This window comes from Misgurnus anguillicaudatus, chromosome 10 (genome assembly GCF_027580225.2).
Source record: "Misgurnus anguillicaudatus chromosome 10, ASM2758022v2, whole genome shotgun sequence".
Classification (NCBI taxonomy): Eukaryota; Metazoa; Chordata; class Actinopteri; order Cypriniformes; family Cobitidae; genus Misgurnus; species Misgurnus anguillicaudatus.
This window is the reverse complement of record NC_073346.2, coordinates 3,426,687-3,440,516: the sequence shown is the minus strand read 5'-3', so window position 1 is coordinate 3,440,516 and position 13,830 is coordinate 3,426,687. Positions and strand designations below refer to the sequence as shown.

At 39.5% G+C, this 13,830-nt stretch overlaps 1 protein-coding gene across 1 annotated transcript; it reads left to right on the top strand.

Moving 5' to 3' along the window:
• The first annotated feature begins 393 nt into the window (after positions 1-393).
• mtcl3a (MTCL family member 3a) lies at positions 394-11,247 on the top strand. The gene is made up of 7 exons (XM_073871813.1): positions 394-1,567; positions 1,668-1,834; positions 5,248-5,502; positions 6,008-6,442; positions 7,471-7,550; positions 7,637-9,248; positions 10,462-11,247. The coding sequence occupies exons 1-7, from the start codon at positions 1,246-1,248 to the stop codon at positions 10,666-10,668; spliced, it is 3,078 nt and encodes a 1,025-aa protein (XP_073727914.1). The 5' UTR covers positions 394-1,245; the 3' UTR covers positions 10,669-11,247.
• The last annotated feature ends 2,583 nt before the right edge of the window (positions 11,248-13,830 follow it).

Below are 13,830 nucleotides of genomic sequence, written 5' to 3'. Positions count from 1 at the left end.
GTGACAACTGTTTTCATCTGTATTATATAACCAGAAGAGCAGTGGTACATTTTCTTACTTTTTGACAATGTTTGTGTTACATGTTGCCTATTAAATAAGCCATTATTCACTGACTAAGGTGGTTATTCTACAGAGAATATTTTGGTATGAGGATTTGGGGAGGGGCTATGGATGTTGGCGCGCGTCATGTGTGCTGTTGTAAGCAGCTGTGGGAAAGCTGTGCAATCTTGCGAAATAAGTTATTCTGGGGATTTTCACTCGAGATCGTCCTGCTTTTTCTTCTTCTCCTTTTGTTTACTTATTATTGCCTTACCAGGCTCTTGTATCGGATAAACAACCTTTTAAAGGTATGGCGCATCACATTTATCTCATTTGAAATCATTTGGGGAGTGAAAGTCACGCCGTCACATCGACACAACGGCAATAATCCACTTAGATTTATTACGTATTTTCAAACCGATACTCTAAGCTTTTAAACTGATTTAAAATGAGTTAGACTGGTGTTATGGTAGTTATTTTACAAGTTAAATGATGTACTTTATACTTTAGAACACATTAAGCACTTTTTAATTGTACCTGTCGAAAAATATTGACGATGCACACAGCTGTGATCCAACATACGTTCACGCGCGTCTCCGCGTTGCTTGGCAACCGTAACGCTAAACTGTTTTTCCACGATTTAAAGCTGTTGCGAGGTAAAATCTTCATGTTAAAAACGCACGGCCTTTTTTGCGTTGTTGCTTTAACCTAAAGTGTGATTTTATAGCGCATAAGGACGCTAGATGAGTGGCGTCCAATACACAACATAGTTACAGAGGTAAAAATACATTTGAACTCTTGCATTAGTGAGCGCAGAGTATTTTAGGCTCTTGCGTCGATCGGTGTCATTTTCAGTTTGAAGCGGAGAGTGCTCGCGTAAACATGCTGTTCACTTGTGCGTTTGATTAGAGAAAAAGTATGTAGACTTACAATTTATCACCGAAAATAAACGATTTTAAGGAGGATACAAACATTCATGTGTGTTCAATGTAAGGTCGACACCTCCAGAAAATGACAGGTTGACCTTGTCGTCTTTTATTGACATGGACAGAACAAATGCGTCTGGCTCCAGGAGCGCAGCCCGGGCTGCGGAGGAGACGCCAGGAATGGCTGGCTTCGGATAATAACTAGGCTCTCTTAAATGGGGACTCCGACTACAAATCGATTTTAAAAAGCCTATTATTCGTGTTTAGTTGAGACTGAAAAATGTGGAGTGCGTTTGGAAATGGATCAAGCGGGAATGTTAGCAAGGCGAAAGGGTGGGAGTTTGTCCAGTGCTCGCGTCTAGAGAGGGGCGGCAGGAAGGTTCAGAGTCCCCGGGTCCGATCTTTCCCGAGCAACCTTCTGGAGCAGTTCCCACCTGGACCCGCTGACGCATCCGACGGACAAACCTCTCACCAAGAGCTACATAGTCAGCACACGCGCATTAAAAGGAGATTTGATGAACTGAAAAGGCGCTACGATCAGGATAGAGACGCGTGGAGGATGGAGAAGGAAACGCTTTTGAGACAGTTTGCTGATTTACAAGTACAAAAAGATGCACGAGATATCAGTGCGCAAATGAGCAAACGAGTCATGGTGCGTACTAAAATGGCATGACAGTTTCTCTTATGCTGTTTGTTTACAAGGTGGGGAAAACAGAAGGATATTGTTGGATCTGAAGTGTGTTTTAGAGGAGGTCCAGTCAGGGGTGAAGCGCGAGGAAAGTAAACGGGGCGAGCTGGAGCTGCAGTACATAAAGGATCGCTGCGCCTGGCAACTGGAACGCGCAGAGCTGAAAAAGCGCATTACTCAGGTACGTCTGCTCTTATATATCTGTTCTTTTAGCTGACATTTTTGTTTTTGGAGTATCTTAGTAACATACCAAAGACTAAAACGTTTCTCAGTTGCTTAGGGAAAACAAGTCATTAAACACAAGTTGACCTTCAATTAAATCTAACGCTTATTAACTCTGGTTTAAGATCTTTTCACCTATTCGAGTTAATAGAGTTGCAAAATTATAATCGAGTAGCAAAATTTACAAAAAGAGTTTTGAACTAGGTGTTTAAAACCAACATACAAAACCACTGCTAAGGAAAACCATTTATACATTTTTTTAAACCTTTGTGATTTGAACCCATGTGCCCCCTATATGTAAATGATGTCCTTTGGCTTTTTGCCAGTTTAATGAATTACTAATAGTTAAAGACCCTCAGTGGCATGACAAGTGCAGTATGGAAAACATTAAATGTTTCAACTTTTAGGAGTTCACTAGTATATATATGGACACAAAAGTAATAAACATGGATTTAAAGCCCTGACGTCAAATTGGGATCAATAATCATTTGGAAGCAAAGTGCAGAGATATTCTTAAGTCTAATTGAACAAAAAACACACAAAAGTAAAAATCGCAAATGTATTCTGTTAATATAGGGTAAGCATTGCAAACCAGGTTTTTGTGGTATATTTATACATATCGGGGCGGTTTCCCGGACAGGGTTTTAAGTAGGCTAAATCCAGGACTTTACAAACATACCTTACAAAAAACACTACAGGTGTGCATCTTAAGACTAAAGAATGAGTACGTTTACATGCACAGAATAAGCGGTGAACAATCAAAAAACTGCTTATTATAAAAAATAATGCGTTTACATGCAAATCAATAAACCGTCTATGCAGAAAACCGCGTTTACATGGGACTTGGAGATTTGTCAGGTTTCTCGCAGGTAGTGACGTCACAGCCTATAGTACATAATAGTCGATCAAAAAGCCAAAGGCATATCTGACTTAAGCTATACTGTTGTATCTCTTCTCATGTCTGCAGAACCAGAACTTATGCGTTACTTTGCGCTTACTTCCGCGTGTAACGTTTATTTTTCACACGTGGAGAAATGCGCACATGGGCAAAACTGTGGGAAAGCCGGTTAAGGTGTTTACATGCCATGCGAAATCGTGGGTAATGAGCAAAAAACTACCTCTGCTGATTCGGTTTTTGCTTACGCCGTTTAGGGGCTTTCCCAGATAAAAGAAAATCGTTTTACGCGTTTACATGACCCCACGTGTTATCAGTTTAAGCATAATCGGCGTAAGACTGTGCATGTAAACGCACTCAATGTCACTTATAAAATTAAACAGGACAAGGTGTTTTTAAATTAAAGCAGCTAGGGGCTGGGACTAGGATAAGCCCTGTCTGAGAAACCGCCCCGTCATGTATTAAACTGTATTTATATTAATCAGGATTGTAGTGACATTCTAGGCAAATCAGTAATATGCAATGTGAAATGACTGATTAAAATAGCATCGATTCATTATTAATGTTAACTTAAAGAGGACATTTCACAAGACTTTTTTAAGATATAAAATAAATCTTTGGTGTCCCCAGAGAAGTTTTAGCTCAAAATACCATATTGATAATTTATCATAGCATGTTAAAATCGCCCCTTTGTAGGTGTTTGCAAAAATGTGCTGTTTTTGGGTGTCCTTTAAAATGAGCTGATCTCTGCACTAAATGGCACTAAATAGAGCAGATTAAAGGACGGTATTATTATATTAAAATCCCCTTTTGACATCACAAGGGGAGCCAAATGTCAATGAGCTATTTTTTCGCATGCTCGCAGAGAATGGTTTACCAAAACTAAGTTACTGGGATGATCTTTTTTTACATTTTCTAGGTTAATAGAAGCACTGGGGCCCAATTATAGCACTTAAGCTTAAAATATTTTCATGATATGTCCCCTTTAATGTTTAATGCTTTGTCCATGTCTTATAAAAGTCTCTTCCTTCTGTTTATGACACTGTTTAAAAGACACAGACCAGATCATCCTATGTTTATTGTAAATGAGCATGAGAAACGATTCTCTCTGGGTTGTGGTTATACATTAAAGTCTAAGTGAATTAATGTTTTACACTTAGCATTGTACACGAGAGAGAGAAAGTGGAGCTTGTGTGATGTTGTCTAATGCTGTGCTATGCCTGAGGAGGTATATATACAGAAGGCCATTATAGGACTGACTTGGACTGATCCAAACTAAACGGAGACCAACGATTAACTGCATTTTAATGATCTACTGCTGATAACTTTACATTAAAAAACTCTTGTGCACTTACAACTGCACTTGTTTGAATTGGAAAAAGTCAAATGCCTGGATCCAGCCAAAGTTTTGGTTTGTACTGAAACAGTATTCAGGGAGGGGTCGATCTGAACTGTAAAAAGTTGTTTTGTTCACAGTCCACATCCTACCACAGTACATATTTGCATCCCAATGGATTTCTTGGGTTGACCACTAGGCATTCACGGCGTGGTATTTGCCAGCATTTTTCGAAGCATATTTTTTGATCTTTAAAACAGAGATGAGTTCCTTCACGGCCCCTCCCTTAGGAATGTGAGATGCTAAAGGATTGGTCTTGCTGTCTATTAATAGAGGGCTGTTTCTGTGACATTGTTACCCAGCTACAGAGCCTTCGTAGACTCACAGCAACAGCAGTGTTTCTGTCTCAGTCTTAAAACTATAGCAGCAGACTACTGCTCTGGTTACATGGCATAGATAAATACTGCAGTGTTATAATACTGCCTGTAAAACTCAAGCTGCTAGTGCACACTGAAGAATGCATGCCAGCACATTGTCATAGTTTAGGGGTACACTGTGTATACAAACGGTGTTGCTAAGAGAAACATAAATATAATTCAACTAATTTTAGCTTTGTACATGGTGTCACACTAATGGCGGTTCAAGCAGGTTTACCCTAGTCCTATCAAAACCGAAAACATAATTTGATTTTAAGGGATTTCATGACACTTTGTCGATTAGTGACATCTTAGCTTTATGAAAATATATCAATGATCAAATAAAAATAACAGAAGTACAATAATGGGTAGTAACTCATGGGTCTCAGTGACATCAATAGCATCTGTCAGCTGCAGAGCTCCATCTAGTCCAGTGACAAATATGGTTTTAGTGTTTTCTGTCTGGTGAGCCCTCGCCAGGATCATAGGGGGGTCAGCATACCAACGCGTCCTCTCTATTACATACACAGACTCTCAGTGCTAGTCGTGCTCTTTGTGTTAGTAGGCTCAGTCTGGACATCCAGAGAATCCAGTTTCAATGAGGACAGGTTTAACAACAGGATCCTTGATTTCCTTCTTACCTTAAACTCTTCATGTCTTCCTGTCCCGCACAGCCATTTCCTCTTTCTGCTGTCAGCAAATCTCTTCCTCTCTTTTCACTACAGCTGGAAGTCAAGGGATGTAGCGTGATAGCGGAGGCTGTTAAGAGTCCAGGCCAAGGGGATACACTGAAACGGGAAAGAGAAGAACAGAAGAGGCTGCTGGCCGACACCCACAGTGCAGCCATGGACCTTCGCTGCAGGCTGGAGAACAGCGAGAGGGGCTGGATGAGGGAGAAATCTGAGCTCCTGGAACGCTTTGATTCGGAGAGGAAGGAGTGGGAGAACCAGCTCATGGACATGCAGAGGAAGATCGAGGAGGTGAGTCCGCAGATGTTTGCCTCACCCCAAATCTTAGTTCAATCTCGTTTCAAATGAGCCAATTTCCACAGTGCTACTGTTTGCTTCCATGGCAAATAAAAACTCTGCCATTAAGCCTTGATGGTTAATGGTAACACCTAAAATTGGAAGCAACTAAGACAAGTTATATAAACCAATACCTCTAGGAATTTGAAGTGACTGCCAAAGTCTAGCTCAGTGGTGACTTCCAACATTCAGCATACTGAAGCAAGGAAGAGGTAAAAAAGTAAACCTATTTCTACTCTTTAGTTGTACTACAATAACTCTGAAGGTCTCACCTCACAAATCTTACCATGTGTGCGTGACCTCAAATTTGGTCAGCTTTAGACTAAACCATGAATTGTTTGCTGTTGGCTTGTGAAAGGTAGTGCATAGAGCATTGTTGATCTTGTAGTGGGGGAAGAAGTCTGTCAGAATAGGTTTAAATCTGCAAGCGACACATTTCAATTTCTTATGTTTCTTCCAGTTGTATGATGATGTGAAGGCACAGCGTAAAGGAGATCCTCTCAAACCAATCACTGATCCAGAAAACAGTTCGTGTTCGGCCAGCACTTTGTCCAGTGATGCCCAGAGCAATGACTATTCTGAAGTTCTAACTCCCCAAAGCAACGACTCACTAATTCAACCCCATCGAAATCCCAGTGGATCCAATAACCAGGTCAACAGGGATCAAATCGAGCTTTTAAATCCTCAAGATGCTGAGAATTATGAGCTTGGTAAAGAAGAGGCAATCGACACTGCAGAGCTGGAAGAAATTCTAGAAAGCTGTTTGAAAATCAAAAAGAGGAACAAGTCCGGCTTCACTGGACAAGACTCACTTCTTAACCCTTTTCAAGGATTTCAGAGCATGGAAATAAACTGTGGAAGTGAAAAAAAGAAGAACAGTACTGCTCTTAATGCGGTAAGGCTTTGTTGTTTGCAATTTAATGGTGGCATCAAATATTGGTTATCACTCCATTCCTTTTTTGCTCTGCATTCAGGTTAACACTCTTAAAACATTATTTAACCAAAGAAGCTCTGTTATAAAATTGTGAGCTACATACTTAAATGGGATAGATGTTCTGAAAAGGAAGGCAGCAAAATTCTGCAGATACCTTTCTCTGAAACAGACACTGTATGTATCTTTTGTTTAAAGGGGCCATGGCACAAGACTTTTTTAAGATGTCAAATAAATCTTTGGTGTCCCCAGAGCACATATGTGAAGTTTTTAGCTCAAAATACCATATAAATAATTTATTATTTAAAATTGTTAAAATTGACAATTTGTAGGTGTTTGCAAAAATGTGCCGTTTTGGGTGTGTCCTTTAAAATGCAAATGAGTTGATGAAATTCAAACACTGATCACAATGATGGTGGTTTGTTGCAATTAAAACTCAATTGTGCTTTTCTCTGCACTAAATGGCAGTGCTGTTGTTGGATAGTGCAGATTAAGGGGCGGTATTATTATAATAAGAGCTCCTTATGACATCATAAGGAGAGCCAAGCTTCAACTACCTTTTTTTCATGTGCTTGTAGAGAATGGTTTACCAAAACTAAGTTACTGGGTTGATCTTTTTCACATTTTCTAGGTTGATAGAAGCACTGGGGACCCAATCATAGCACTTAAACATGGAAAAAGACAGATTTTCATGCCATGGCCCCTTTAAATGGCAATTCCAGATCCAAGATGGTGGATGAGATATTTTTAACTTAATATAAAATAGACAATTTTAATTTAATATAAATAATAATTTCAATTTAATATAAAAGAATCTAGATTAAAAAGTGATACTGTCACTCGTGTCGCCAAAAGCTGCTCCTAGTCGCTGATGGTGTGCACACAGCATTACGCAGAGATCAGTTAATAGAGATTTTGGAACAGAGCTAGAGATGATGTAGATTATATACTGTATTGTGAACTAAGCAGGATTTTTTCTTGTCCTGTTGTAGGCCCTTAAAGAAATTGCCCGTGTGAGTGAGGAGCTGTGTAGCTACCAAGATGAGATGAGGAAGTGGCCTGATATAAAGAGGTAAACCTTGTTGCTCACAGGTGCTGCACACATTGTGAATGTATTTGATTCATAATGATCACGTTTTGTTTGGTTTTCCATCTCAGAAGCTGTTCCGAGTCAATGTATTTTCCAGAAGAAGTTGATGTGGTTGAAAAAGTGAAGGACAATTTGGAAATGGAGGACACAGTCTTACACTTGAAAAACCTGAGTAAAGAGCTTAAATCCCTTGATGAGCAATACTGGATGAACTGGGAAGGTTTTAAACAGGAGGGAAAACAAACCCAAAGTGATGCCAAGCCATTGACGGTTCAAGATCAGTGTGCCCCACCCATCCCAGCTCGCAGTACATCTTGGTATCTGAGCAGTCCTTCAGTAGCAGAGTTAGAGTTCAGCAGTACAGAGCCGCTATTGGTTAGAGATTGCCAAAGACTGGGAGCATATCAAGCCAGAAAGTACAACAGTCCAGCAATTGTACGAAAATTTGAAGCAATGCTTCAAGAGAATGAGGGGAAAGTTCTTATGGACTCTGATGGAAATGTGCCTGTTGATTTCAAATGTAATATCAGTTGTTGCCAGAGCCACTGGTCCTCTGATGGCAGTAGATTTGGCAGCATCAAGTCGTCAAAATATGTACCTGTTAAGAGATGTCTCTCCAATATTGATGTTCCAACTGCAGCTACAGAGTGCAGTCTGAATCAGTTGGATCCAGAGGACAAAAGTTATCTTAAGGGTTCATCTTGTCCAATGAATCTGGATCACATGCCTGCAGACTCTGTGACATCACTGGACAGTGTTTCAACAGCTCATTACAGAAATGAAAGACTTGAGGAGAAAACAGCAGAATTCAACCGTACGCTCTTTCAAGCAGGCATGGGTCTTCGGTGTGATAAAGACAATTCTTTGAATGCATCCCTTGAATGTGGACTTGCTTGTGCTCCAGGTTTACCAGTCTTCAAAACAAATGACACTTTAACCAACAGTTCATCAAGGTGTACTGAGGACAAAATTAAAGATGCTATGGTCTCAGATCTTCCGGTGCAGTGCCCAAAAGATGAATTCTTAGACATTAGCTCCCAAAAACCATCACAGTTCGAAAGTGACTTTGTTTCTAAGTCTTCATCTTTGCAGCAGGATGTCAGTGTAAAGGAATTACCCCTAGGCTTATCAGATGATACAGGCAAAGATTCGCCTTCTCTAAAGACAGCTTTTATTCCCCCGACAAAGCAAGGCAAGGAACTTAAGCCTTTATGGACTGAACACACCACAGCGCCAAGTGTTGGAGAAAAAAGCTTTGAACTGAGTGTAACTCCAGCACAGAAGATGATCCATATAGAGAGTTTTAGCAAAATTCTGGATGTTGGTACAGACCAACATCAAGCGGACCCAAAATCAAAACTGCCCAAACAGGCAAAGCAGGACACCAGATCTCGGATTTTAGAAGACAATCCATGGAAACCTTCTACGCTTGCTGCCTATCCCCGCCCACTGGAGTCTAGGTCCAACTATGGAGCTGTTGAGCGGATTCTAAAAAGTTACAAGGATCTGGATAGATGCCAGGACCAACAGCAGTCACAGCCTAATCCAGGAAAGAAGGAAGACCTCATGGATCTCTTGAAATTGCTTGACAGCCGACACGATCCCAGATCCAGTCATAAACTAACATACACACCGCACCACCAGGTCTTAGCTCACAAAGAAACACATGTAAAAGTGCAGGTCAGTGCTGCACACACTCCGACACATGGGCAAACGTCATTTAAACCACAAAAACACACACGTTTACCTGCGCTAACCACATTTAAAAACCTGCTTAATTATTCAGGCGGAGAAGTGTTTGAGGTGCAAGTGTAGATACCACTGTGTGTAGTGTGTTGTGAAGTTCCTCAAAGGAGAACAACTGTGTTGCTTATTTACATGCATTTGAGCAATAAGCTTATGCTAGATCCTGCTATACTGTGAATACGGTCAAGGTTAAAGAGCTTTGTTAGACACGGTGGGCTTATTCACACTATAGCCTGGCTATAAGGCCTTAAGGCTTTTATTAAACCTGCAAACATAGAAATTAAAATAGCATTATTTATATTTTACAATCTGTTCCAAGTTTTATGCTTTACTAGAAGATGTCCCTAACACAAGATCGGTTAATTGTTAAGGCCACTGAATACTTAGTGATAGATCTTACGTCTGGAAATATTTAAAATATATTTTTAAATCTCTTTTCCACAAAACAATATAAACAGCACAATTACAGTAAAACACTTACAGTAAAAAAGTGTTAAATTCTGACAAAAAACAATTGGTGGATTGCTCACAGCAAGGATCACAGAAGCTGCTTTTTGTAGAAGTTGAGGCCTTTTTTCAAAGCATCAAATGAAAATAAAAATGAGTGGCATCAAGTTTAATGGACATCTTTCATGTCTATCCCTTCAGAGTACCTCAATAAACAGTTTTTATAGGAGGCAAAGGTATGTGGTGTAATTACAGAAACACGTACCATGGCTAGAAGTCTTAGTAAAAGTAGTCCACTGCACGGACTGCCTTTGTAAGTTACACAACAAAATAGCTGGAAATGATTGTCAGATGAATCAGAAAGGCTTCAGAGAGATTTAATCAGTTCCTTTATTTTTAGTGAGAGTCAGAAATGGAGAACATGTGGAGGTAGAAACAGCTGTGTGAGGGCTGGACAGCCATTTACCTTATAGTAAAAGGAGGGTGAATCTCACAAAGAAATGATCAGGTCATATTTTAGCCCACGATTAAGATCTTTTTTGTATGGAATCCGATATTATTCAAATCACTTTGTTTATTTATTATGTGTACAGAGAGAGATCTTTACATGAAACAAACAGAGATAATTGTAGGGTCAGGTGCTGTTGACAGGAATATTTTAAATCCAGTGAGATTTCATAAAAAATATTTGTCTCAACAGCAAGGCAAAGGCTCCTCTGTGACTATCAAGAAGAGCTTTTCACGACCTGCATGTCCTGCAAAGAGACGTTTGCCCTCACGTTGGGCTAGCCGTTCATCCACCTCATCAGCATCTACTCCTTCACCACCACCAACAATACCACCCACAGTCTTCACCCGGCAACAAACACTCACTTACTCCACTTATCACACAGAGACAGTCATCTGAAACGTGCAAGCCATTAGGATAACATGCGGACCGCTAGATAACTTTCAAACACTGAATGCTGCCTTGTTCTTGCCTGATTACCTGTGTAAATACTAACGACTGTTCAACTGATTTCTTCTGTGTTTACATTTCTGTACAAATGCCTTTTTTCAAACTGTTTTATATTTACATTGACGTTCTTAGCAGATGCTTTCTTACTAATGTCATTTAAAATTGCATAAATCATGTGAATGTGCTAGTTTTTGTTCTCATAAACCAGTTTCAGTTTGGTTTCTATAGATATTTTATAACTGCCAGTGTAAACCCGCTTCTAATGTGGCCTCATACAGGTATAAGCGAGGTCTAATGACTGTGATTGAGAACATGAAAGCCCCTTAGTGCTGCCTATTTCACATTAATCTGTTTGTTATACATTGACCAACTTTAGCCAAAAGTATTATGTTATTACAGAACCTAATGCATTCTAAACTCTGGTTATGTGCTTATCAGATATAAGACATATCATTTAGGCCTTGTTAAAAATATCACAAATAATAATGTATTCAGCATTTTTAGGAATAAATAAAATATTGAAACTCATTGCAATATAGATGTTTGTATCCATGATTAAGCACAATTCATATTTTCTTGTTTAGTGTTAAAGAGCACCTATTACCCGATTCATGTTTTTACATTTCCTGTGGTGTGTAAGTGTGTATTAGTACATGTTAACCATATGCAAAAGGTACAAATCCCAAAGTAAACGATGATGCGAGTTATCATTTCCAATTTAAATCTCTTTTCTTGGACTACAACAAACACACGGATTGTAGGTAACAGTTTTCTTACGTGGACACGACGGTTATTTCATAACCCTGCCCGCTTCTGACTCACAGCCTGTATGTAGTCTATGTTGTCATATTTAAAGAGTTTACTACTGACTAAACCATGACTTGAACACAAGTTTTGAGCAGTGCAGAGTAGCGCTTGTTGTTTGTCATTTTTACGATCATACAGACATGATTTTAATGTTAAAGTAAAATTTCAAACAAAATAATATTGCATGTTACTTAACGTTATGTGCCGTTAACGACAGAACGCGCAGCGCAAACACAGAGCGGAATATTGAACAGAGAGCGCAACACACACTTCTTCAGGCTCCGACGTGAATATATAAATGACAGGCACTTCAACTGAGTTTTCATCACTGTGTGTAAAAAAAAACGATTTAAGTCCGTATTTTTTCTCTTCTAAAGTTCGGTAAAAACACATAATGGGCTTAAAATCTTGTTTAAGAATCTGTTTTATAATAAAAATCTCTCTTCCAGGGCGCCTACGTGTGCGCTGCGCGACAGCCGATTTGAATCTTATAGAGTTCGTCAATGTATATTCAAAACACTCACACAAACATTACAGCATAAATGCTGGGATTAAGAATGATTTCATATATAACAGACCATCTAGATACATTTACCCTAATAAGTTTTTTAAAACATGGTAATGTTTTAATGTTTTGCTTTAGTGTTTTAATGTCAGACAATCATTGAAATGTGGGCAGCAGATATAGCATCCTTCTTCAGAAAGTGTAGCAAGAAGCAGCCAAATGAATCTTAGTAAAATACATTTCAGTGGCCTACAAAATTCACATGATTTTCTGGTCTCTATAGTTTTTCAGCAATGGGAGATATAAATTCTGGTTTCAGAGTAAATTTCAAAAGTTTTTTTTGATTAAATAGTTAAAAAAAGATTGAGGTTGAATTATGACTATAAATTGTATGTTAATCTCAATTCATTTTTAATTAAAATTAAAGTATTGTGGCAATTGTATGTTATACATCATTGGGATTAACGCACCTATAATACTTAAAAGTATTTTAAGGTTGGATGATAGAGATTTTATATGCCACCCCAGAGTAACTGCTGGCCCCTGCCTGGCCACCCCTATGAAAAATCCCCGGATCAGCCACTGATTAGCAAAACACAAAAAATACATTATATTATAAATCTTTACCCGGACAAGTGACTTTTGTGCATGCATGGACAAGTGAAACGTAAATTTACTTGTCCGAACGACAAGTTCCTCAAAAAGTTAATGTCAAGCCCTGACGCTGATGGATCATCTTGGTCATCTGCATTTTCTGGATCAGATTTGGCTCATATTAACAAGGTACTAAAGACGATATTAACTTCTGACAGCACTGCATTGGGAGATAATATTCCAAACATGGTAAAAAGCGTCACATTTCCAGCTGACATCAGAGGTATTCAGGCCAATCACACGTACTGGTAAGCTGGCCAATCGAAGTACACTCCACTTTTTCGATCGATGAGCTTTGTACAAAATCAATGCGTTTCAGGGAGGCAGGGCACAGGGGAGCAACAATAATGTACATGTAATGGGGTGAGCTTAGGGGCGTGTCATTTGACTTTGTGATGGAGCCGGACGGAAGTTGAGCGCACGGACCCTTTAAAAGTGGGGAACATTCCTTTCTTCGGGTTCTTTCTGTTTTGGGAAACTGGCTGCAGTGGAGGTGTGTAACGACTCCCTTACCTGTGTAAGCACGAGGTTTATACCTTTTCCGGATCTCTCTTAGTCGCGCTGAACACCAAGGTAGTTCCCGCATCAAACTTTTATTTCATCTGCGTGACATTGTCCGCTATTGTGCATCAGAGGAACGCTGATTTTCTGCGCTGTGCGTGGGCCTGTGGGTACTTCCAAATCATTTACAGTCGGTATGTATCGAATCAATTGGTAGTGTTAGTTTACTGATTGTTTTCATAAAAAGCGGGTATAGGGCTTGGGCGCCGCGTTGCATTCTGGGACGTGGCGGCCATGTTGGTGGCCTCGCGAATGTAATCATACAGCAAGTTGAACGAGGAGAAGCGGCAGAGTTGGGAGAATTAAAAGAAAGAAAAAAGATGTTAAAATCCGGAAAAGTATGTGTAATTTACTGGGATACGTTAAACAGGGAAGCAGGGACCGGTATGTGGACAAAATCGGAACTATTAACGGTTGGGATCCATATGAAAAAAAGAGTCATTTAAGATAACAGCGTGGTTGTTGTAAGAGCACGATTTCACGCCAATCTGTAAGCAAAGTCACGTATGACCTAGCTTCACAACTAGCTTAGTTAATGCAGCAGTTTTTGCTGTCAGCAGAGGGATAGCAACAGAAAGATGAAT

What these genes read in the sequence shown, in the direction of transcription:
- mtcl3a (XM_073871813.1), top strand. Translation starts at nt 1,246, where the DNA reads ATGTGGAGTGCGTTTGGAAATGGATCAAGCGGGAATGTTAGCAAGGCG. An exon ending in AAGTGGCCTGATATAAAGAG is followed by an intron (nt 7,551 to 7,636) that starts GTAAACCTTGTT and finishes TTTCCATCTCAG; the next exon opens with AAGCTGTTCCGAGTCAATGT. An exon ending in AAACACATGTAAAAGTGCAG is followed by an intron (nt 9,249 to 10,461) that starts GTCAGTGCTGCA and finishes TTGTCTCAACAG; the next exon opens with CAAGGCAAAGGCTCCTCTGT.